Raw genomic sequence first — 21,642 nt, forward strand, 5'->3', positions numbered from 1 at the left:
AAGCGAGTTCATTTTAATGTCTAATCTGCGCAAAGCTCAAATTTGGTTTCTAAAGGCACCGCTTCGCCTTCTCGTTGCTGGCACATCTGCTCCGTGCATTAGCCTTTGATTCCTAAAAGTTTATTTTCCCCGTATTTCACCAGGGTGAGCAAATAGAGCAGATCTTCGCAGGCTTTTGCAAGCTCTTTGACACCAGAGCCTGGGATCTCAGTGCCCCACGGTGCCAGGCTCTGAGCAGCACCGTGGCACCAGTGGCGTGGGTTGCTGCCGAGCTGCCTGCTCTCAGGCCACAAAGCCGGCTCCAGAACTGAGCTGCAATGTTCATATTCATTTTTTTTCAGTCCTCTCTTTACCTCCTGTGCAAGGAATTGAGATGGAAGCCACCCGTGCCCAGAGCGGGTGGCAGCAGGGGAACGACCAGGCGGTTTGGATAATCCCCGATGCAGACACAGCACCTGAAGGGAAGTGCTCCGATGCCTGCAGCAGGGCGAGACGTGAGAAATGCTCCACATCTCGAGAAACGAGTGGTGAGAAAGCATCCGACAGGGCAGAGAGCTGCCATGGCCCCGTCCCCCTGCATGTGTGGGCTCTGCTTGGACAGCATCAGGAGCCGGCAGCCAGGAGTGGATCCGACAAGCGTGGCAGCCTCGGCTTCGTGCTGGAATTGCAAACCTTGGGAGCCTGGCGATGAGAAAAGTGTAGAGCGCGCTGCAGTTGTCTCCATGGGAGGTCTGACCTTTCCGAGCTTGAAATTCAGGACTGAGAAAGCAAAATCCTAGCTTTCTGGCTGCTGGCAACTGATGTGAGTTTTCCTCCAAACCATCTGGAACAGAGATTGGGGTTGGCTTTTTAAATTTTTTTTTTTTTCTTTCAAGTGGCAAACCATGCAGAGAATGGATAAGGACTCAGGCGGGGGCATGAAAAGCAGCAGGCCTGCAGCTCACACAGTGCTGCTGCTGCTCCTAGAGGCTCTCCTGCCACAGAGCATGGCCGAGAGAGGAGCTGAAGGCCCCATAGTGCTTGGTAGGCTCATCCTTGGACCTGGGGGTGCTGCAAGGTGCTCTTGGCAAGGGCCTGGGGGGGCACAGAGGGTGCTAAGTCGTGTCTGAGGAAGAAGAGCGAGTTGTAGCAGCAGCGGCTGTGCCTTCATCCCTGCAAGGCTCTGGTGAGGTCCCACACTCCTCCTCCTCCTCGCCGGCATTTATTAGAGCTGCCACCTGCAAGACCAACCATAAATAAATCTCCTGGCTCGGGCAGCTGCTCGTCCCAAGAAATCAATTCAATTAAAAGCGCTTGGGCGGAGACGCAGTCCGGGTGCGGAAGGCTTTGGCAGCGGGCTGTAAATCCTGCTTTCTTGGAGCCAGCCCTGCGCTTGCTGCCTTCCCCTTCTCCAAAATCAACCCCCCTTTCCCAGCTCCTTCTGATGTCCTCGATCCTGGTCTCCTCCAGGAGGAGAGGAGGATGTCAGGGCAGCCGTCTTCTGCAGGACATCCCCTTGGATCTTGCTTTGTTCTATGTGGGGCCACCACGAGCTCCAGCCTGGCCCCACAAACCCTGAGCCACCGCCGTAGCCCCGAGCATCACCAGCCCCAGGACCTGGCACTCCTGAGAGCAGCACTAATTTGCTAGGGGTAATTTATTTTGCAGCATTTCTGCTGCTCGGAGGGAGGTAAAAGCAGACAGGTTGATCTCAGCTGCGCCTGAACGCAGCTTCCCCGCTGGCTCCTGCCTCCGACTGCTGCTGGGTGTGGGTTCCCCGCTCCGCGATGATTGAACGGCAGCACACAAACAGCTCCTGGCTTAATGAGATTAAACGGATCCAGCGGAACATCTCCCTTCGTCTGGAGTGTGCTTCGCGTCCAGGCGCTATTTAAATCCAGGTTTGCAGCATCGCTGCAAACCCAAGGTCTACAGGGCTGAAATTTCCCCCTCGGGCTCATCAAAGCCCTCCCGGTGCGGAGCCCCTGGCCGAGGGCTGCCTGCTGCAAAGGGGGACGTGGAAACCAGCACAGCAAGGAAGGAAAACCCCGTGATCTAAAGCAAGCACGCAAAATCTCATTTTCTCCTTGGATTTCTGAGGGCCGAGCAGCAAACAAACAATTATTTCCTCGCGATTTTGCCGGGGAGCTCTATAACTCCGGAGTGACAGGGGAGCAGCGAGCTGCCGGCTGATGGATAACCGGGGTGACGGCGGGGCCGGAGATCTGCTGGCACGGAGCTCTCCCTCCACCCCGCACCCCATAAATCAGCCTGGCGGGGAGGGAGAGACCTCCCCACGCTGTGGATGGAGGGATGCATCCTGCCGAGCCCCAGCACCCCTCGTGGGACCTGAGTTGTGATGCTTGGAGAGGCGCAGGCAAGGAGCAGGCGGTTCCTTGCCGCGTTTCCACCCGCCGTGGCGCGCGGTGTTGTGTACTGTAAAATTCGTTGTGCCGTTGTAAATTGCATTTTGGCTGGGGTTTTGTACACGGAGCGCTGCTAAATATAAATAAAAGGCAATTGTTCTTCCTTTCTGTCAAGCATAGCTTTAATTTTTTCCCTAATCCCATGGCACAGAAATTCAAATCCCGGTCTTTTGTGGGGGAAGAAGACGCTGCTCGCCCTGCCTCTCCCAGCAGTCATCTTATAGAATTAGAGATAAGCTGAGCGGTTCCAGGGAACTTGCTAATGCTGGGCAGGGACTCAGGCTCGGGGCCTGGGGAATTAGATTTTGCTCCCTGAATTCCCTCTGCAGCAGCCTCCTTTATTTGCAGTCCCTCCTGGCACGGCGGTGCCAAGCTCCCCGAGCCCGGAGGGCGCTCACCGGCGTCGTTAATGGGCATCGAACCAGCACCGGCAGCTCGGATGGGAGAGGTCAGGGTGGGGGCTCAGGGTGGGAGACAGATCGGGGTGGGGGCTCAGGGTGGGCACAAGCAGAGCTCCGAGACCCCCAGGGACAGCCCCAGCCCCCCGCGTGCCCAGCAGCAGCCTGTTGCGAGTCTAATTTCCATGGAAAATCAGGAAAATCCCACCCAGCCTAACTGGTTTTTTTCCGCTATTCCAGCAAAGTTCAGGTCACTCCTGTGCCTAATTAGCTTGTAAATATTCCTGCAGGTTTTTTTTTGTTTTGTTTTGTTTTTTTTTTTTTCCCTTTGCAGCCCGAGCACGCCGTGTTAGCAAGCAGAAAGCGAGGCAGCTCCAGCAAGGAGGCAGGATGGCACCGCTCCTGCTTCAGCTCCCTCAGCTCGTAGCCGAGCACCCTCCTGGTGTCTGCATGGCCAGGGCAGAGGTGCTGAGCTCACACAAACACCATCACAGTGCAGGCAGCTCGAGGAAAGCTTCAGAGTCCTCCCGTGGCCGTGGGGCTGATTGACCAGGGGGGGGATTTAGCTCCTCACCCCGCAGAAGCTCCCTTCCCGTTCCAATTCCGATTTTCCCAACGAGGCCCTGAGGTTGGGCAGCTCTTGGAGACCTCGGAGAAGCTGTGCTATTTCTTGTTTTTCAGCTTAAAATAGCCTGGAATCAGCCCTTCGTATTTCCTGCAGTCTGCTTGCCTTTCCAAACCGAAGCGAGAGCCACAACAACGCGAGCAGGAATTAGAAGCCTTGGCGAGCCCCGGATTGAAGCCAGCGTGGGTTTTACGGTCCTGCGACAGCTAATGCAGGAGTTGTTCCCCCGATAAGTATTATTCTGGCTCACAATAATAATAAAAAAAAATAATAAAAGCCTCAGCAGATCGGGGCTTTTGGCAGGACTCGTTTTACAGCGGTTATTAAAGGCTGAAGTGAGCTGCTCGGGGACGGGCCCCCGGGCGCATCAGTAAATGGAGAAGGCAGAGGATCAAATAAAATGAAGCATGTTTCGGGGCTCTGAAAACCATCTTTAGCAAGGGCTCAGCATTCTTATTATTTTCAGCCTGATGTTGTTTTCTGCCTAAGTAATGCCGGGGAAGCGTCTTGAATGGCTTCCTAATTTGTGAGGGTCCCAAAGGCACGACGTTCGGAAGGAATTGGATTAACACTTACGAAAAATAAATTACAGGCTGAGTGCTCGTTAGATGATTTTGAATTCATTTATTGATCTGAGGCTGGAGTGTTAGGAAATAGAAGGGGAAAAACAACCGGCGGCGCTCCCTGCCCAAACACGCGACCCTATTAGAGGCGGCCGAGCGGTGACAAGTGTGGGGTTGAGGAGCCCACCGTGGGATGGCAGCGGGGACACCAGCACCACATGGAGCCCACAGAGACCCCAGGGTTGGCTTGAGCTTGGACATTATTATTTTTGCCAAATATTAGTGGAAACTGTAACAGGCGGTTGCCATTTAATGTGATTTTTTTGATTTTTTGTCCTTGATTTCTCTGCCCGAACAGGCTGCACCCTCTCTCGAGGTGCTCCCTGGTCACCGCGGGGCCTGATACGGCAAAAAGAAGTTTGTGAAAGCTGGAAACTTGGCAAACTTGTGCAGCGTAAAGCGAAACTCGTGTTCCTCTGAAAGGCTGAAAGCGAATACATCCCAGACCTGACAGCCCATTAAAACCAAAGATAACAGCGGCTCCGGGTGCCTCTCTGCTGGCAGCCTCCTGGCTTTCCATATTTACTTGGTAACGTGCTGGCTGGTGCCATTTTATTTTTTATCTAAAAATAAAAAAGGGAGCTGCTCCTCCGGGCTCTCTGTTAATCAGGTTTGGGGGAAAATGGCACATCCTGCAGCCTCGCTAAATCAGGCTCCCTTTTTTTTCGTTAATGTAAAGTGCAATTTGCAGGGCCCTGCTCTATAAAGAGCAGCCGTGGCAAGGTCCCTAGCTGGAGGCACACTGTGGGAGGCACACTGGGGCTCTTACTGGTGTTGCTGGTCCTGCTGGTGGGGAGGTTTTGGTCCCACCACAGTGGTTTGGGGCCCGGCTCGGTGCCTCCCTTGCCATGGCTGTGCTCGGAGCACCCTTTCCAGCAGCACACCGTCTTACTGGTCCAAACTGGGAGCAGGACACGGGTGCTGCTGGCACCACGGGGACATCCCCAGGGTCACCTCTTCCCATGATGGGCAGCCCCTCGGGCATGTCACGCTCTGCCCTGACGTCCTTAAATCCTCCTGGAAGAGGGGGAAGGAGAAACACGTTGGTGCCGAGCAGCTGGCCATAAATTTGGGTATTGGGAAGGCTGGGGCTGTTTTGGGTACAGTTTGAGCCTAATGGGGTCCAGATGAAGGCAGGGACAGGCAGGAGGCACCCCCTGGGCGTGCAGGAGAGGGGCGTCCTGAGCAGCTCGGCACATTAAAGGCTCTGCCAACGCCTAATGAAACAAGAGCCTCAAGGCTCCCATTAATTAACAAATTAGCTCATCAAGAGCGCCCCTAATTTGTCAAACACAAAGCTGCCCTATTAATCAAACAAGAGCACGGGTATTAATTTGCCTGGCAAAACCGCACGGTTAATTGATAAGCGGCTCGTTTAAGGGGCTGCTTCCAAAACTGTCCCTAACGAGCGCGATGGGCACGAGCCCCCCACGTCCCCGAGGGGGGGATTCCCTGGGGACCCTGCTCTGCCCCGGCCCCTCAGCACCAATCCTGCTGGGGGGGCGCCTCCAATTTCCCCCTGCATCTACGCCCTAGGTGCTCGGGGCTGGATTAATTAAGGTCCCCAATTAATTAATTAATCGGGGACTGCAATGAGCTGAGAGTTGGCAGCCTGGTGGTAGCCGGGGCGAGGCGTTGTGGCAAAGCCTCCATCGGGACAGGTCTGGGTGGGAGCCCTGGCTCTGAGCGTTACCTCCCTGCCCCCACTATTTCCATACACCCCCAAAAAACGTTCAGACATTTTAAAAAAATCGGCAAACCATCAGAAAGCCCAGCGTGAAACCCTCAAAGGGCCAAAAGGGGAATAATCCAGCTCTAGAATTAAAAGGATTGGGGCAAATTCAGTGCAGGGGTGCGGTGGGACGAGGTCTCCCCACACAGCTGGGGCCAGCAGCATTAGCCCAGTTTTTTTTTTTTCACCAGTTTTTTATTATTATTACTATTATTTTCTCGAAGCACTGGAGGAGAATAGGAAGCGCGGGGGTTCTCACGAGCATAATATATGGAGCAATTTGAATTCGGGAGCAGGCAATTTGAAATCTTATTAAATTCCCTTCTCTTCTTTTATTGCCCGAGCATGGTCGGGAGGTTTCCGAGGGAGCTGGAGATTAAGGAACGGCGTGGGCAAGGCTGAGGCCAGGGCTGCCCCCACCCCTGGACCCCAGCCCCTGGGGGCTGCCCCTGTCCCCTCGTCCCCCCCAGTCCCACCCCTGCACCTCCTCCGTGCCACGGCAGCTCCGGAAACCCATAAATCTCTGAAAATCCACCCAAAGGAGAGGCAGCACCCGCCTGATCATTTTGTTTTCCGTTGCTAGCGAGTGCCGGAATATTAATAATCTTTTGGTGTAAAATTATCGCATTTTATAATTTCATTATGTCTCCATGTCACGGGACATAAAGCAGAGGCGAGCCTAATTAAATTAGCGCCAATTAAGCTGCCGGCCCCTCCAGCGCGGCCTGATGGGGATGGGGAGGATCTGCACTGCTCGGCTCCGACCTCCTTCCACCAGAAACACGGCTCGGGCACAGCCCACCTGCGATCCACTCGCCCCGAGGAGATATTTGAAATGGGTTCGATGCGGCACGGTGGAAGGATTTGGGGAAAGTGGGTGCCGGGGGAGCTGGGGCTGGGCACCAAAACCCGCTGGTGTTGCAGCAACGGGGCTGTGTGCTCGCCGTTTTGCTGGCTGGGAGGGTTTTGGTGCTATTTAAAATGAAGTCCCCAAAGGCTCCCAGCTGCAGATATTCCTGTCCGTGCAGGATTTGGAGAGGCCGAGGGGGAAAACCTCCCTGTGCTGAGCCGTCGTCACCCACGAGCAGGGAAACTCCAGCGGCAAGAAGCGCACCGGTGGCAGAAGGAGCTGGCTACAGCCCCAAAACTCTTCCCATTACCTGGTCCTGGGTGCTCGGTGGCTGCTGTGCGTGGGGAAAGCCCCACGGGGGGACGTGGAGGTGCTGAGCTCCGTGGGCTGGCAGGGGGGGACCTTACAAAGTGCTTCCAGGCAGCCGCGAGCCCCAGCCATAAAATTATACAGGGGGCTTCCCTTTCTGCCCCGGCTGATGATGGGAGCAGTGGCTGAGGCTCATGTGTTTGTTATTCAGCAGCTCGATTTGATGCCTATCATCCCGAGGGCTGAGGGGAGGGCCCTTTCTTCCAAGGTAAAAATAAAAAAAATAATAAAAAGAGCAAAGTGAAGCACTGTAAATAGGCAGTTTGTGCTCCCGGTGCTCCGGCAGCTCTCGCCAGCTCGGTTTGGCAGGGTGTGCATTATTCACGAGATCGCATTAATATGCAAATCCGCACCACTTGATTGGCTCCCCTGGCACCCTGCCAAGGCCGTCAGGCCTCATCTGGGTGCCCAGCACCCTCGCCCTGCCTCGTCCCATACCTTTCCAGGGGATCTCAGGGCCTCGTTAACGCCCTGCTCCATCAGCGTGGTCCCTCTTGCTCCCGATTAACGGGGTGGCAGTGCCAGCAGGTCCCAGCTGCCGTCCCAAGAAGAGGCAGGGAGGTTCCCCGTGCTGCTGGGACTGCATTTCCCAGGGATTTGTTGAGCAAACGCCGTGGTTTCCAACCGGGCAGATGGCACCTGGGCTGCGAGGCTCGTAGGAGGGAAATGAGAATAGAAAATAGGAGCAAAAAGCTGGTGGATGTAGAGCAGGCTCAGGGCAGTCCGGACACACAAACAGGTGATCCCAAAGCCTGCCCGACCCCCTGCTCGCCCCGCAGCAAGCATCTCGCCCCGCTCCGCGCCTCGGTGCCGGAGGTGGGAGATTTAAATCAGGCGGAGATTTACGGCTGCCATCACGGAAGGCGAGGGGCTGCGTTCCCTCCAAAGTCCCCCATGGGTTAGATTAGGCTGTCTGCAAGAAAACTTAATTGATTCTTTAGGTTAAAGCCTTTTCATCTGCGCAGACAAACCGAGGCATTAATTCTGTATAATGTGACACGGAACATTTGCATGCGGCTCTCCGGCGCAGCTTTTGCTCCCTGTGCTCCCTTTTGGGCTCTGATTTGTTTTCTTTCCAAGGCAAATTCTAGATCTGGCTTCCATCAACAGCGCTAATTAATCCCCTTCTAGATACTCCAACGTTTATTATGATGATTTTAAAATAATTTTCAGATAATGCGTGGATCTAGGAGGCAGGGGCAGGACTGCAGCCCGTGTTCCCACCACGGCCGAGGAGTGGATCTGGGTGGCCAGGACCAAGCTGGGACCTGGCAGAGGAACAATTCCACCCACTGCATGGGTGGAATTCAGGCTCTTGGCCCTTGCCGTGATCCCGGCGGACAGGATGATGGATGGAGCTGGTGAAACGTCCACAGGAGACCAGGAAAATCTGCCCGTGGTGGGCTGGGGGTGCCGCAGGATCCCCCAAGGCCCTGGAGGACACAGCAGGAGCAGGGAGCACCACGGGCACCGGGGAGCAGAGCAGTGAGAAGCCCAGCGATGGGTGTGGGCACCCCGGGCATGGCACTCCAGAAATAGCCCCACGGCTGGCATGGCCCCAACAGGAACATTTTTGCTCTTATTTTTATCACCCGGGCTGGGGCCGACCCGTGCCCAGGGCTCGGGATGAAAAGAGCCTGAAAATGGCACCGCCGCTGGGAGCTGGCAGCGGGGCCGAGGCTTCCCGAAACCAAACAGCGGCCGTGCCTCTTCCCGGCAGCTGGAGATGGGGAACGTGATGGGGACCTGTTGGTTTTGAGCTCCAAAATGCCCCCGTCTGCAGCGTCCTGCTCCGGGGGGGGTGGCCCTCGGTGGTGCTCCCCCTTTCACCTTGCAACGAGCCCACCACGGAAAGCGGTGGCCCAGAAATTACTGCAAGGAAAACTGGATTAAAAAAAAAAAAATACAATTCCTAAAAAAGGAGGTTTTATTGACGGTATTTGTAAAGTTCAGAGCCCTTTGGTGTTATTCAGATAAATCCAGCTGGAGGCTTAATATTTGGGTTATTCCCGAGGGTCTTAAAGGGTATCAGCCACGTCACATCGCTGCTCCTCGCTTTGCTGTGAGATGACCAAAACGCATCTCTACCTCCCTGAATCCCCTCATTTTATAAACCCAGGTCTTGCATGTTGGTTTTTTTTTATTATTATTTATTTGTTTGTTTTTCTGGACTGCACATGGGAAAACTGCCTGGGGAAAACTGTTTGGGACTGCAAATCCCCGCAGCGAGGGGCCTGGTGACACCTTCAGTCCCTGAGTATGGGAAACTGCCAGGTGGGTTTTATCCCAGATTTGTGGGGATGTTCCGAGGAGAAAAAGTAATTTTATTGTCCCCATTAATCTCGTGATCAATCGGGTGAATTGCTTGGGGCGTGGGGAGCTCACCAGTAACCCTCGGAGGGACGCCGCAGTCGGCAGCGGCTTGGATGTGGCGTCAGCAACGGGGCTGAAAGGTGGGATTCAGTCCCCAAAAAAACATTCAAGCTGTTTCCCAAGCCTTGTCTTCCCAGTGCTCCCCAGCCCTGCCTCAGTACCCGTGTCTGTGGCTGATGCTTCCCAAAAAATCCCGCTGTGACGGCCACCCCAGCTCGCGGTGAGCTGCCAGCGTCTGCCCGTCCCCCTCCGACCCTCTGTGCGAAAGGAACCAAGCCTATTTTTCCCTTTAATTAACAAAAATCCATCCAGAACCGACCTCGGCCCCTGGCACTGGTGCTCGCTTTCTGCCGCGGGCAATTTTAATCAGGCATTTTCTTAATTTTGCTTGGGCTGTAAAATAAATGGGGACTTTGAAGGGTGAGGGCTCGCAGCAGCTGTGCTGGAGGCAGCCTGGGGGTGCTGAAACCCCAACCGGGGGGAAGAGACCCCCCTGAACATCCCCTGTGGAGCTGAAACAGAGCAGGGAAGGGGCAAAAGCAGAGCAGGGCGGGTAGAAGACACCATTAAATGTCAGATAATGAATGGCTGGGGCAATACACAGCTGGAAAGGAGGCAGGGAGCTGAGCAGCAGGGCACGGGGTGCTCCTCCTGCTTCTCGTCCTGGCTGAACCACCCTGTAATCCCCACAGGGGCTTCATGAGGGGTGCTGGACGAGGATAATGCAGAAATGGGTGGCCTGTGCTGGGGTTTGCCTGTGCCTGGCAACCCCTCAGCCCCGTGCTATTGCTGTGCCGCTGCCTTGCTATTTATAAGCCGCGCGTTGCACAAGCCTGGGACTGTTTTTATTTTATTTTATTTATTTATTTTTTTTTCCGTGGTTGTAGCAAATCAGCGAAACGTGGATGGTGAGCAGTCTCTCCGACATCCTGTGTGCAGGCTGCTTTATTTTTGTGATGAGTTTTTGCTTCCACTTGGACGCGGCGGCGATGGGAAGCGCTGCAGGTCCCGGGGCGAGCTCCTCCTGGTTACGCACGGGAAACGTGGGGAGAGGTTTTGGGGATCCCCACGGGGATATTGGGGGGCTGCCGAGCTGCTGGGGGGCTGCATGCAGTCCCAGAGGTACCACCTGAGCCTTGCTGGCTCTGAAAAAGGCTGAAAAAGGGATAAGAGGGAGATTGCTCACGGCCTGGGAGCTGCTCATGGGCAGGTGGTGCGGCTGGTCCAGGCACCTGACACGAGCAGGGCTGAGGGGGCTGAAGGCAAGGGCTGGCCCCAGCTGGGAGCTGAGAGCATCACCTGGGCCAAAACCATCCCTGAAATGGGAAATCACGGTGGGGGGAGCCCTATGTTTTGCCCCCATATCTAAAACCAGCCCTGGAGCGGGGGGCTCCGTGCTGCTTTTCCACCCAGGGCGAGGGGCAGCGCTGCTGGATCACGCAGCAAGCCCCTGGGGGGGGTGCAGGAGACGCCTCCTGCTGCTCTCCCACCTCGGTGTGAGCGGCTCGGAGGTGACTCAGGCCAAATTCCCACCGATCTGGGCATCCTGGAGGCTTCCCGGAGGCTGTAAGTGGTGGCAGCTCCCGTAACCCCGCGGCGTTTCCGCAGGTCCCTTCCCAACCCCTCCCCGGCCGCCTTTCGCTGAGCAAGCGGCGCTGCCGTGCTGCGTGCAGGGAAGCCCCAAACCACAGAGCAAACCCCGGGGCTCGGCTTTACCCCGTGTCAGCAGGGCTTTTGCCCCGCGTCAGCGTGGTTTTACCTTCGTGGTTCTGCTTAGCACAGGGAGAACTGCACAGGGTGAGCGGGATCCCACCCTGCATCCTGCCCGCCCGTGGGAATTGCAGATGCCTGGGAAGGGACCCGGAGGCGGGGGGAAGGTGAGCGCCCCGGGGTGCTGCCTTCACCTTTTTTCCCCCCCAAAGAGGCAGCTTTCATCCTGCTCGCTCCCAGGACACCCCTTAAATTCAATCTGATGATAAATCCCATTTTTGGGGGGACACATTGGTGAAGGAACCCCGTGATGGCTAATTCGGAGATGTGAGAGCTGCTGGGGGGGCACGAGGAGAGCATCCGCAGGCGTGTCCCTGCCCGGAGGGCTCAGGGCAGGAGGTGACACCACTGATTTATCCCAAAGTGGCCTTTTTTTTTTAGCGTGGGACAATTGGGGCTGTTGCAAACCGGTGCGGTGCTGCCCTGGCACGCGAAGTGCCGAGCAGCCTCCGGGGAGGTGTGGGAGCCGCGGGGAGGAAGGAGGGGATCCGCTCGGTGCCACATCAAGAGCGGGGTTATTGGAACCTCCTGTGCCGCGGGGGCGTGCTGCGAGGCTCAGCCTCGCCGAGGCAGGGACAGCCCCGGAAAACCGCACGGCCTCCGCCGGGCTGGCAGCGGGGCCAGGCTCGCAGGTGAACCCCCCCACTTCGCCTCGCTCTGCAGCCCCCTCCCGTGAAAAGCACCAAAAGCCATCACCGAGGGGCTAAAAAAAAAAAAAAAAAAAAAAGGGGTGATAAAAGCCCTGGGATGAACCAACCCCAGCAGCAGCGGCGGCGGCATTTGGGAGCCAGATTTCGCCAGGGGAAGTGACTCAACGTCTTGGAAGGAGTTGGGGGCGGCGGGGAGGGTGGGGGGACACGGGGTGGGGAGGGGGCAGCTGGCAGCCTCCTGGCCCCACAGGGACTCCCCCGGTCCCGCCAGGCATCACCCCGCAGCCCCCGAGCTTTGTTAGGGCCACGAGGGCTCGGCTGGGGGTGGGTGGGCAGGAAAGGGGTCCCCACGGGAAGCGGCGCGGTGCTTCCGAGCGCTGGCTCACCGCAGGATCCCCGCCAGCTTTCCCACCCTCTCCCAGCTGTTGCTCGCGGAGCAGAAGTGCTGCCAGAAACACCCCGAGGATGCCGCTGCGGCTGCTTCCCCCTCCCCTTCCCCTTAAAACCCGGTTTGGGAGCGGCACCGTGCCCTGCGACACGCGTGGCCCGGCACCGCCAGCGTCCTCCGACCTCCTCTTCCTCGCTCCCAGCCGCTGCCTTCATCCTCCCCAGCCTCGCAGCAGAGGGAGAGCGCGGCCCCGCTGCAGGTATTGGGAAGAGGGGGAAGAGAGGAGCACCCCATGCTGAAATCCCCATGCCCTGAGGACCTTTTGGGGCTGGGGGGCTCATTCCCAACCCCGCCTGCTGCTGGCAGGGGCCACCTCGTGCTGTCCCCATGGGAAGGTGGTGGCCGAGCCGGGGTCCCCCTGCGGCGCGAGTGCCGGCACCGGGTGGTGGTGGAGGGGTTCGTTGAGGGGGGCCGTGGTGGGGAATTGGGGTCTTTGGCCATGGGAGGGGTTAAGATGGGTGCTGCTGGCATGGCAATGGGGTTGTAATGGGGACTGGGACAGCACCAGCCCGTGCACCCCCCTGTAGGGTTGTGGCACCGCGCTCCCCAAGCACCTTGAGGTGGCCAAGGGGCCGTGCTCCGCTGGGCTCTGCACCACCACCATCACCCCGAGGGTCCTGCCAGCCCCCAGCCGGGGATGGTTCAAGCACAGCCCCAGCGTGATGCCCACAAGCTGCTCACATTTCCAGATCCCCCCCCTGCCCGGGCGCTTTGCAGGGGCCTCGCTTCTCTTCTCCTTTCTCCGGCCGGGCGCTGCCGATCTGGGCGCATCAGCATTTTTCCTCCTGATTCAGCCACGGGGCGGTTTTGTAACCCGGCATTGTGCAAAGCCGGGATCGCAGCAGGGCCCCAATTCCTCTTTTTAGCCCCTGCTGTGTGACCCCATCCCGGAACACTTGGGGTTTGGGGGGGGGGAAGAAATCACCACCTGCGTGGGACGTCGCGGGGCCCTGAGTGCCCCCAGAGGTGCCACTTCTCGTTGGGCTGTCCCAGCTCACACACTTGAAGTGGTTTTGCAGTTCTGCACCCATTTCTGGACGGTTTCATGACCCTCAATGACCCCCCCAAGGCTGTGGAGCAGCTGGGGAGGGGGCATCAACGGGGAAACCCCATTTTTCCCACGGAGCCCCCCTGCCTCCTCGCACCTCCGCTCATCCCGGAGCGATTCGGGACGGGCTGATCCCTTCCCGGGAGCGCACCGCCGGATCCGGGCCCCCCCTCGGTGCGTGGGTCACAGCTGGACGAGCAGCTGGGGACAACCAGGCACCTCGGGGGCGTCGGGGGCCAACACGTGCCTGGCTCGGGCTGGCCCCGTGGCTGCAGTCCCCTTGGGGGTGCGCTCACGTGCCGCGCCGTGGCTCTGCTGCGCGCCCCCGTGCTGGCCACAGATGTTGCTCTTTGGCTTCCTTGCTGGCTGGGTGTCCCCCGTCCACCCTGAGATTCATTTTTGGGCTGTTCCCCTCCCTCCCCACTGCTGTGGGGTGATGGGGAGCGGCTCAGCGGGCAGCCCCGGGTGCGGATGCCTCAACCCAGCCCGCGGGGGGGACCCTTTGGTGCTGCTCACCGGGAGCACCAAGCCCACGGCCGTGAGCCACCAAGGGGTGCCCAAACCCTGCCCCAGGGGTCCCGCGAGGGGCAGGCAGCAGCACCCGAGGGTGGGCACGGCACGGGGGGAGCTGGGCTGGGCACGAGAGCCTCTAAAGAAGGGTCTGCGTCCCCACATCCTGCCGCCGAGCATCGCTTCCTCCTTCCCAGGCACGGGCCAGCTCCGTGCCAAGGCAACGTCTGCTCTGTTGTGCCACAGGCTGAGGTTTTGCTCCTTCTCCCGTCGGCAAGACGCGCGTGTCCTCCTCGGGATGAGAAAGCTCAGCGATATCCACGGCCCCGGCCGCTCGCGGTGAAGTGACAGAAGCCCAGGGCTGCTGGCACGATCCTGACGGGGCTGGAGCGGGGGAGATGTAATCCAGCCTCTGCGCGAGCAAAACCCCGGGGATTTGGCGAGCTGGGAGCTTCAGGTAAATCCCTCCGGGTTTTTATATTCCTCAGGTGGTGCCCGTGCAGTTTGGGAGCAGTGCTCGGGGTGCGGGGAGGGTTTTGCTGCAGCCAGCAGAAAATCTTTCCTTTCTCAAGGGTACCGCGGCCAGCCGAGGCTTTTCTCCTCCCTGTTATTATCAACTGGGTTTGGGGTTTGGCTTGGCAGAGGGTGGTGGTGACCTCCGGGGTCCCAACGCGTGCCATGTGTTGGGGTCCTGGAGGTCACCGCCACCCTCAATTTTTGCGCTTTTCCATTAAAAACAAAAACATTAAAATAAAAAAAAAAGTTTTTTAGAAAAGATTTTTGCACCCTGCGCGTCAGCAAGGAGCACTGCGTGTGGGAAAGCTGCAGGGAGGGGCTCAGGCAAGGGGCTGCTGGATGCAATTTGGGGGAGAGGGGATCTTAAAGAGTCCAATTTGGGGGCACAAGGAGGACGGGGCGCTTCGCTTTGCTGCCACGCGTTGGGGACGGGGTCCTGTGCATCGGGGGCTTTCGGGGTGCCCCCTCCTGCTCCGGGGAGCAAGCAGGGCTGTGGAGCTGCACTCTGCCTGACCCTGAAAGCCCCCCCAGCCCAGCACGGCCACGTCTGTCCGTCTGGCAGCAGGAGGGACAGACCGTTTCCTTTTCTTGGTTTCCTTCCTCTGCGCACCCTTAAAATCCCGAGCGCTGGGGCAGCTCCGCAGGTGCCTGGGCACGGCGTCCCCAAGAGCGTGCTGGCTTTGTCCCCAAACTGCCCCGCTGACACACGGGGCACCCTGGGCAAGCCCTGCAGCCCTCCTGGGGGAGGCGAATCCCCCGATTTTACACCATTTCACGCCCTATTGCCCCCGCGTGGGCTGCTGCTGTGCCCGTGGGGACGCGGAGCCGTGCAGCTGGGCTGTTGGCACCGTGCCGGGCAGCCGGGGAGCTGCGACGGCGACGTGCAGGGAATGGGGAGATGTGCCCCGAGGGATGGGAGCTGCAGGGAACGGGGAGATGTGCCCCGATGGGTGCCCCTCACATCGCCCAGCTCGCAGCCTTCGCCCTCTGTCCCGCACCCAGGGCCGGGCGCTGCTGCGTCCCGCGGGGCTGGAGGGGGCTGGGGTGCCCGCGGGGCTCTGCCTGCAGCAAAAGGGATTTTTTTTGGCCTTTTTACTGCCTGCTAAATGCCAGGAGGGCCGAGAATTAATAGCATTTATATAGATGTAGGCATCTGTATAAATATATAGATAACAGGGAGGATAGGAGAGGAGAGAGCTTTTATTGTCTCGGAGGCAGCTCGCCTCGTCTCAAGCAGCACAGGAGCATAAACTGCCCTTTTTTAAAGCAAATCTTTGCCCAAAACCAGCTCTCTGGTTTCTCCCCGTAACACTGAGCCCTTCATGAGAACAGCAGGCGGAGGGGGGAGCGATGGGCCAGGGCTGTGCCCCCCCAGGCACCTCGCAGCATCCCCGGCGCTTTGCCTCTCTCCTCGCCAAGCTCTTGGAGCACTTTCACCCCAGGGTGAGCATCTTTTTGGGCAGCCAGGCACCCATTTCTGGCCGGAGCGGGGTGCCCTTGCTGTCGGGGTGACCCCACACCCCGTCCAGGTCCCCGTGCCACAGCCGGGGGCAGCTCACGGAGACCTGACCCGTCCCGTCCCGACCCAGCCCGCGCAGCTCTGCCCAGATAAACACTGACTCATGCTGTTATTCTGTCCCACCCTGGGCACAGCCGGCTTTTTAAGGCTGCCTTTCCCAGTTATTCCTTTTTTTTTTCCCTCGCTCACACAGCCGGGGAGGGAGCCTCAGCACAGGGCCCTGTGCGGGCAGGGGCCGGGGGTCCCGGTGGAGCGGGGCCGGGGTGCTCGAAGCAGGGATGCACCCGAGCACCGTGGATGCAGGTAGGGCTCGGGCAGGGCTCGGGGCCTCAGTTTCCCCTCTGTGCCCCCTTCCTCGGCCTCAGGGGCTGCTGATGCCCAGTTGTGCCGTGCTGGGGCTGGGGTGCTCAGGGGGGCTGCAGCACGGGGGTCCCCACCGGCTCCGCTCCCCCCCCAAGGACCCACGGTGATGCTATGGGGCCGGGAGGTGATGCTGCGGGGCTGCTGTGGGGCTGAGGGCGCCCCGCTGAGAAGCCAGGAAGTTTTTCTGCATGCACCTCATCTAAAAATAGGGCTTGAGCTTGTGGTTCCCGGCCAGTTCCTGGGTTACCTCCCCCCCGAGGGTTTAGCAGAGCCATACTCCGAGCTCGCCTTTTCTGAGCATTTTCTCGGTGTCCAATTTGCACCCAGGACGAGGAATCCTTCCCGGGGCATCCTCTGGGAGCATTGCACCGGGATGGCGTGTGATCCCTCTCCGTTTCCATGGCAATTGCCAGCTAAAAGAAATGGGAATCGGAGCTGGGCACCCAGAGATGCTTTCCCGTTCCTTCCCTCGTTCCTCGCTCCCCTGGGCACTGGCAGCGCCCTGCACGGGTCTGGGAACTGCCGGGAGCTTGTGGGGAGCACCGTGGGGCAGGTGCAGGGGGATGTTGGGGCTGCTTCCTCGCCCCCCACCCACCTTGGGTCCGGCTCCTGGGGGTCGTGGGGATGCCCCTTGCTCAGCACCGATCACCGCGTGGCTGCGTTGGGACGGGGAGCGAGGGCAGCAGGGGATGAGGCAGATCCCAGGCTGGTTTTCAGCCTGCATCCAGCAGCTGCAAATCATTTGTGAGCATCCCGTGGCGAGAGGCAGCCCCGCGGTGGGATCCGGCCGCGCTCCCCCTTTCCCAGTCACATCCGTCCTCCGAGACCCAGCCGGCCGCGGAAACGCTTTCGCCCAGAAAAGCTGGATTTGAACATTTCTGCTGTTCCCTCCGCTTCCTGTTGCCGTCCCAAGAACAACAGCCCTGACCTCATCCTCGCCGTGCGCCCGGGGACGCCGACGGCCCCCAGGGGGGTCCCAGCCCGGTGCTGAGCTCAACCCCCGGGGTCCCCGGAGCAGCGCAGCTGCGTGGATCATGGGGAGGGCGGCCGCGTGCTGGCGGGTTATTTTGGGTAGATCCTGTGCTGGTTTCTGGTGAGGTAGGAGGACAGAGATGAATAGGGAACAGGGAGTAACATGGTTTTGGCTCAAGCGAGGTATTTGCAGCCCAGAAGGAACATCGACGCGCTCTCAGGGTTGCGTGGGGGTTTTTGCTCAGACAAAGTCTGCGGGTTTTCTTGCAGCGAGGCACGAAGATGGTTCACACGGCCACCCCTCGGGCTCTGCCTTTTTGGGGCGGGAGGGCAGGTAGGAATTTGCTGGCTGACTTTTCTGGCTGTGTTGGGCTCCAGCTCTCGCCCCCGGTGCGCAGAGCCGGCAGCCAGGCTCCCGCTGGCACTGCACATTTCTGACGTGGAGAGGGCAGGGGATGACGAGGGTGGGAGGAAGCAGGATTTGTGCAAAATGGAGAAAAAAAAAAGAAAAAAGAAAAAGAAAAAAAATGTTTTTGATGCCTCGGAGGCCAGGCTGGCAGGAGTGGGACTGGGTGACCCTCGCTGACCTGGCACGGGCGGGGTGCTCGCCGTGCACCCACTGCCACAGGGATTTCATTCAGGGCACGTTCCCGTGCCAGGGCTTTCTGCTAAACCTGGGGGGTCTGGGGGGCTTCCTTCCCATCACCTGCCTTGTACCTCTGCCTTAGAAACTTTAAAACCCAGTCGAAGGGAAAAGAGGGCGGGGAGGTGCAAAATAAACAGACAACTCAAATAAATAATCCATTAAACACAGCTCCGAAATGTCAAGCTGAATGTCATTGCACTCGCCGGGCTCAGGGACTGTAAAATAACAGCAAAAAGCAGCTTTTACATTAAAAATGGATGAGCGGGCACAAGCGGGGGGCCTGCCCTGCCTGGGTCCCCCCAGCAGGAGGAGCGGGGTCAGGGCTGGGAGCAGCAGGGGAATTGGGGTCTGGTGGATCCCTGCTGGCAGGGACAGAGCTGTGCCACCAGCGAGGGCCACAAATGCCACCTGTTTTTGGGATGGGGCTGCTGTGGGAGCTGCTGGGCCATGGAGGTGGCGGCTGGCACGGCTCGTTCCCCGGGAGCACCACCAGCCAGCGGCACGGCCGCCGGTTCTGCTGATCCTGTTACTTCCCCTGGGTCATCAGCTTTAATTCCTCCTTTTGACCGTCAGGGGTTTGCTGGGGCGAGGCTTTTCCAGCTCAAGCTCGAGGGCGAGTTTTGGGCTAGAAGTGCATTAATTGTGGCTGGGAGCAGCCCCAGCAGCAGCTCCAGCCTGGGCATGGCCCCAGAGCCACTTCCCTGGTCACCGAACCCGTGTTGGGTGCGGGACAAGTGATGCCCTTCAGGGTGTGCACCCATGGGCTCTGCACCCCTTGGGGAATTGTCCCCTGGCCACCTCTTCTGGCACAGGGAGAAGCGAAGGGGCCGAGCTGCATCACTCCTGGAGGGGTTTTAGCATCCTCCTGGCCTCAAAATCCATGGAGAGAGGTTGGATGGGACCTCCGAAAGCTGCTCCTGCCCTCGGCTCCCACAGGGCTCCACTTCCCAAACCACCGCGTCCCCGATGGGAGCGGCAGCGAGGGAAGGAAGGGGCAGAGAGCAGCGGGGCCGCACGGGAAGGAACCTCAGGAAAAGCCCAGGGAGGAACAATAGCTTGTCGTACAAACACGCCGCGGGCTCAGAGCCGTGCCGGCGGGGAGGAGGATGCTCGGTGCGGTGGGAACTTTGATTTTAGATTCCTTTCAAATCCAGGAAAGCAGCAGCACGTGGCTGGGTTTGACACAGAGCCCTCTTCTTCCCAAAAGGACGAGCTCGGATATGATGTCTGGGGCTGGGACTTGCCCAGAGCTCACCCCCTTTGCCAGCTTGGCTTTAACCCATGGCAGGAGCCCAGCTTTTGATTATGGCAAAAGGCACCGTGTGCGCTCACAATCAGTATTTTATAAAGCACCCAGGGCACTGCTTTTATCACAGAAATAACTCGATTCAAGTCCAGCCACCTCACGCATGTTCATGGATTTAATTATTTATTTCTGCTTCCTCCCCAGCCTCATCCACCCGAGGGCGAGAGGATTTTGTCTGACCCGAGCCGTGACTTTGCAGCTCTGAATCGAGGCCGTGCAGGTGAGGAGGGAGCTGCTGGTCCTGGCTCCCTGAGCAGCGCCACCTCGGGGCTCCCCTGGCCGTGCCGTCTGATCTAACCCCATGTGTTTGCTCAGCAGGAACCACCCCGAGAGCCTGGCGCTGCCCAGGGGGCGATTTTGGGGTGATTTATTACTGATAATGGCGCTCTCCAACCTGTCCGATTACTCCGACGACCTTGATAACTACAACGACTACCTGGATTACACCTACGAGGAGACGAGCAGCGCGTGGAGCAGCCCGTCCCACGACCCCAAGGACATCGCCAGGATCCTCTCCGTTGTCATCTACAGCGTGTCCTGCGTGCTGGGCATCCTAGGGAATGGCCTGGTCATCGCCATCATAACCCTGAAGATGAAGAGGTCGGTCAACGCCATCTGGTTCCTCAACCTGGCCGTCGCCGACTTCCTCTTCAACATCTTCCTGCCCATAAACATCGCCTACACGGCCATGCGGTACAACTGGATCTTTGGGACAGTCATGTGCAAGCTGAACTCCTTCCTCCTCATCCTCAACATGTACACCAGCGTCCTCCTGCTCACCACCATCAGCTTCGACCGCTACGTGTCGGTGGTTTTTCCCGTCTGGTCCCAAAACCATCGATCCACCAACCTGGCCTATTTGGTCTGCCTCATCATCTGGACCGTCGGCATCATTATGAGCTGCCCGTCTCTGGTTTTCCGAGACACGGCGCAGGCCCGCAACTCCGTGATTTGTTTCAGCAACTTTTCCCTGTCCAGGAACAAGTCTTACCAAGCCCTGGCCCTGATGAGGCACCGGACGGTGAACATCACCAGGTTCCTGGCGGGGTACATCCTCCCCATCACCATCATCACCTTCTGCTACGTCGCCATCGTCTTCAACCTGCGGCGAAACCGCCTTGCCAAGTCCAAAAAGCCCTTCAAGATCATTGTCACCATCATCGTCACCTTCTTCCTCTGCTGGAGCCCCTACCACCTGCTGAACCTCCTGGAGACAGAGCCCGACATGGTCTCGCGCTCCGTGTTCGAGATCGGCATCCCCATCACCACGGCGCTGGCGGCCTCCAACAGCTGCATGAACCCCGTCCTCTACGTCTTCATGGGCCAGGACTTCAAGAAGTTTAAGGTGACCATCCTTTCCAGACTGGTGAACGCCCTCAGCGAGGAGACGGGCCACTCCAGCATCGTCCACAGGAGCTTCTCCAAGATGTCTTCGATGACCGAGAAGGAGACGACGGTCCTCTAGGGTGCTTGCGGGAGGGCCGTGGCCCTCCGGCCTTGCCCGTGCCCACCACGAGGATGGTGACCACCTTGGTGTGGGACGAGCACAGTCTGGTGCTGTCCTACAGCATGTTCTCTGACTGGTCCTGCTGTCGGGGGGCTGCCAGGCGCTGGGGACCCCCTGCTTTGTGCTGCCCGATTGCCCCGAGCTGTCCCAGTTATTTAAGAAAACGTTGCAGGACATTTTTATCTATAATGTCACCGTGTGGCCTGTGCTCCTGGCCAGGGCACCATCCGTTTTCAGAGACATTTGCAGCTCAGAGATGTCAGCACCAGGCTGTGTTGGTGCCCACGTGTGGACAGACCGGAGGCCATGGGCGACGTTTGGGCTTGAGATGCTGAGGGCTGAGCTACAGGTGCTCTGCGAGGAGCCCAAGTGCTGGACAGGCTCGTGACAAAGGGAAAAATAAGCAAAAAGGGGGAAAACAGCTGAATTCTTTGGCGGGGGACATGTCTGAGGACTGCCTGGCTGTCTGGATGGGTGGTTCAGTGGGTACCACTGCGGGCAACCTTGGTGGCACTCTTCCCCTGCCCTGTGTATGCATATAACTACTTATTTTAACATTTTGTGGTGTATTGGTACTAGCACAACTTGTTTTTAACTGTGATGTGAGCACTCTGTACCCGGCAGAGGCACCAGAATAAACACAGTGCCCACCAAGCGTTGTGGGACTCCTGCACAGAGGGTTTGGAGCCAGGCAACCAGCGCGGCTTTTTGGCCAGGAGCCACCTGCCAGGGTGGGGGATTGGCTCGTGCCCGGGGTCACCAAATGGGAGAAAATAAGGAGAAAAGATTAATTTGAAGTTTTCTTTGAAAAAAAAGCCCCTTTTCTTCAGAGCCGGGTGCCTTTTGCACATTTGGATGCTGGGCCTGTGAGTCCTGGTGGGTCCTTGCAGAGTGCCCCGGTGAAGGGTGGCCGAGCAGCATCTCAATCCAATTTCATGCACAGTTAATTTGGGAGATAATTCACGGTCTGGGCTTCTTGACGGTGACAAACGGGTGACACCGGTGTCGCTCT

At 58.4% G+C, this 21,642-nt stretch overlaps 1 protein-coding gene across 1 annotated transcript; it reads left to right on the forward strand.

Moving 5' to 3' along the window:
* The first annotated feature begins 14,127 nt into the window (after nucleotides 1-14,127).
* Nucleotides 14,128-21,437, forward strand: CMKLR1 (chemerin chemokine-like receptor 1). The gene is made up of 3 exons (XM_032198686.1): nucleotides 14,128-14,258; nucleotides 19,268-19,343; nucleotides 19,442-21,437. The coding sequence occupies exon 3, from the start codon at nucleotides 19,503-19,505 to the stop codon at nucleotides 20,586-20,588; it is 1,086 nt and encodes a 361-aa protein (XP_032054577.1). The 5' UTR covers nucleotides 14,128-14,258; nucleotides 19,268-19,343; nucleotides 19,442-19,502; the 3' UTR covers nucleotides 20,589-21,437.
* The last annotated feature ends 205 nt before the right edge of the window (nucleotides 21,438-21,642 follow it).

This window comes from Aythya fuligula, chromosome 17 (assembly GCF_009819795.1).
Source record: "Aythya fuligula isolate bAytFul2 chromosome 17, bAytFul2.pri, whole genome shotgun sequence".
In the NCBI taxonomy this organism is placed as follows: Eukaryota; Metazoa; Chordata; class Aves; order Anseriformes; family Anatidae; genus Aythya; species Aythya fuligula.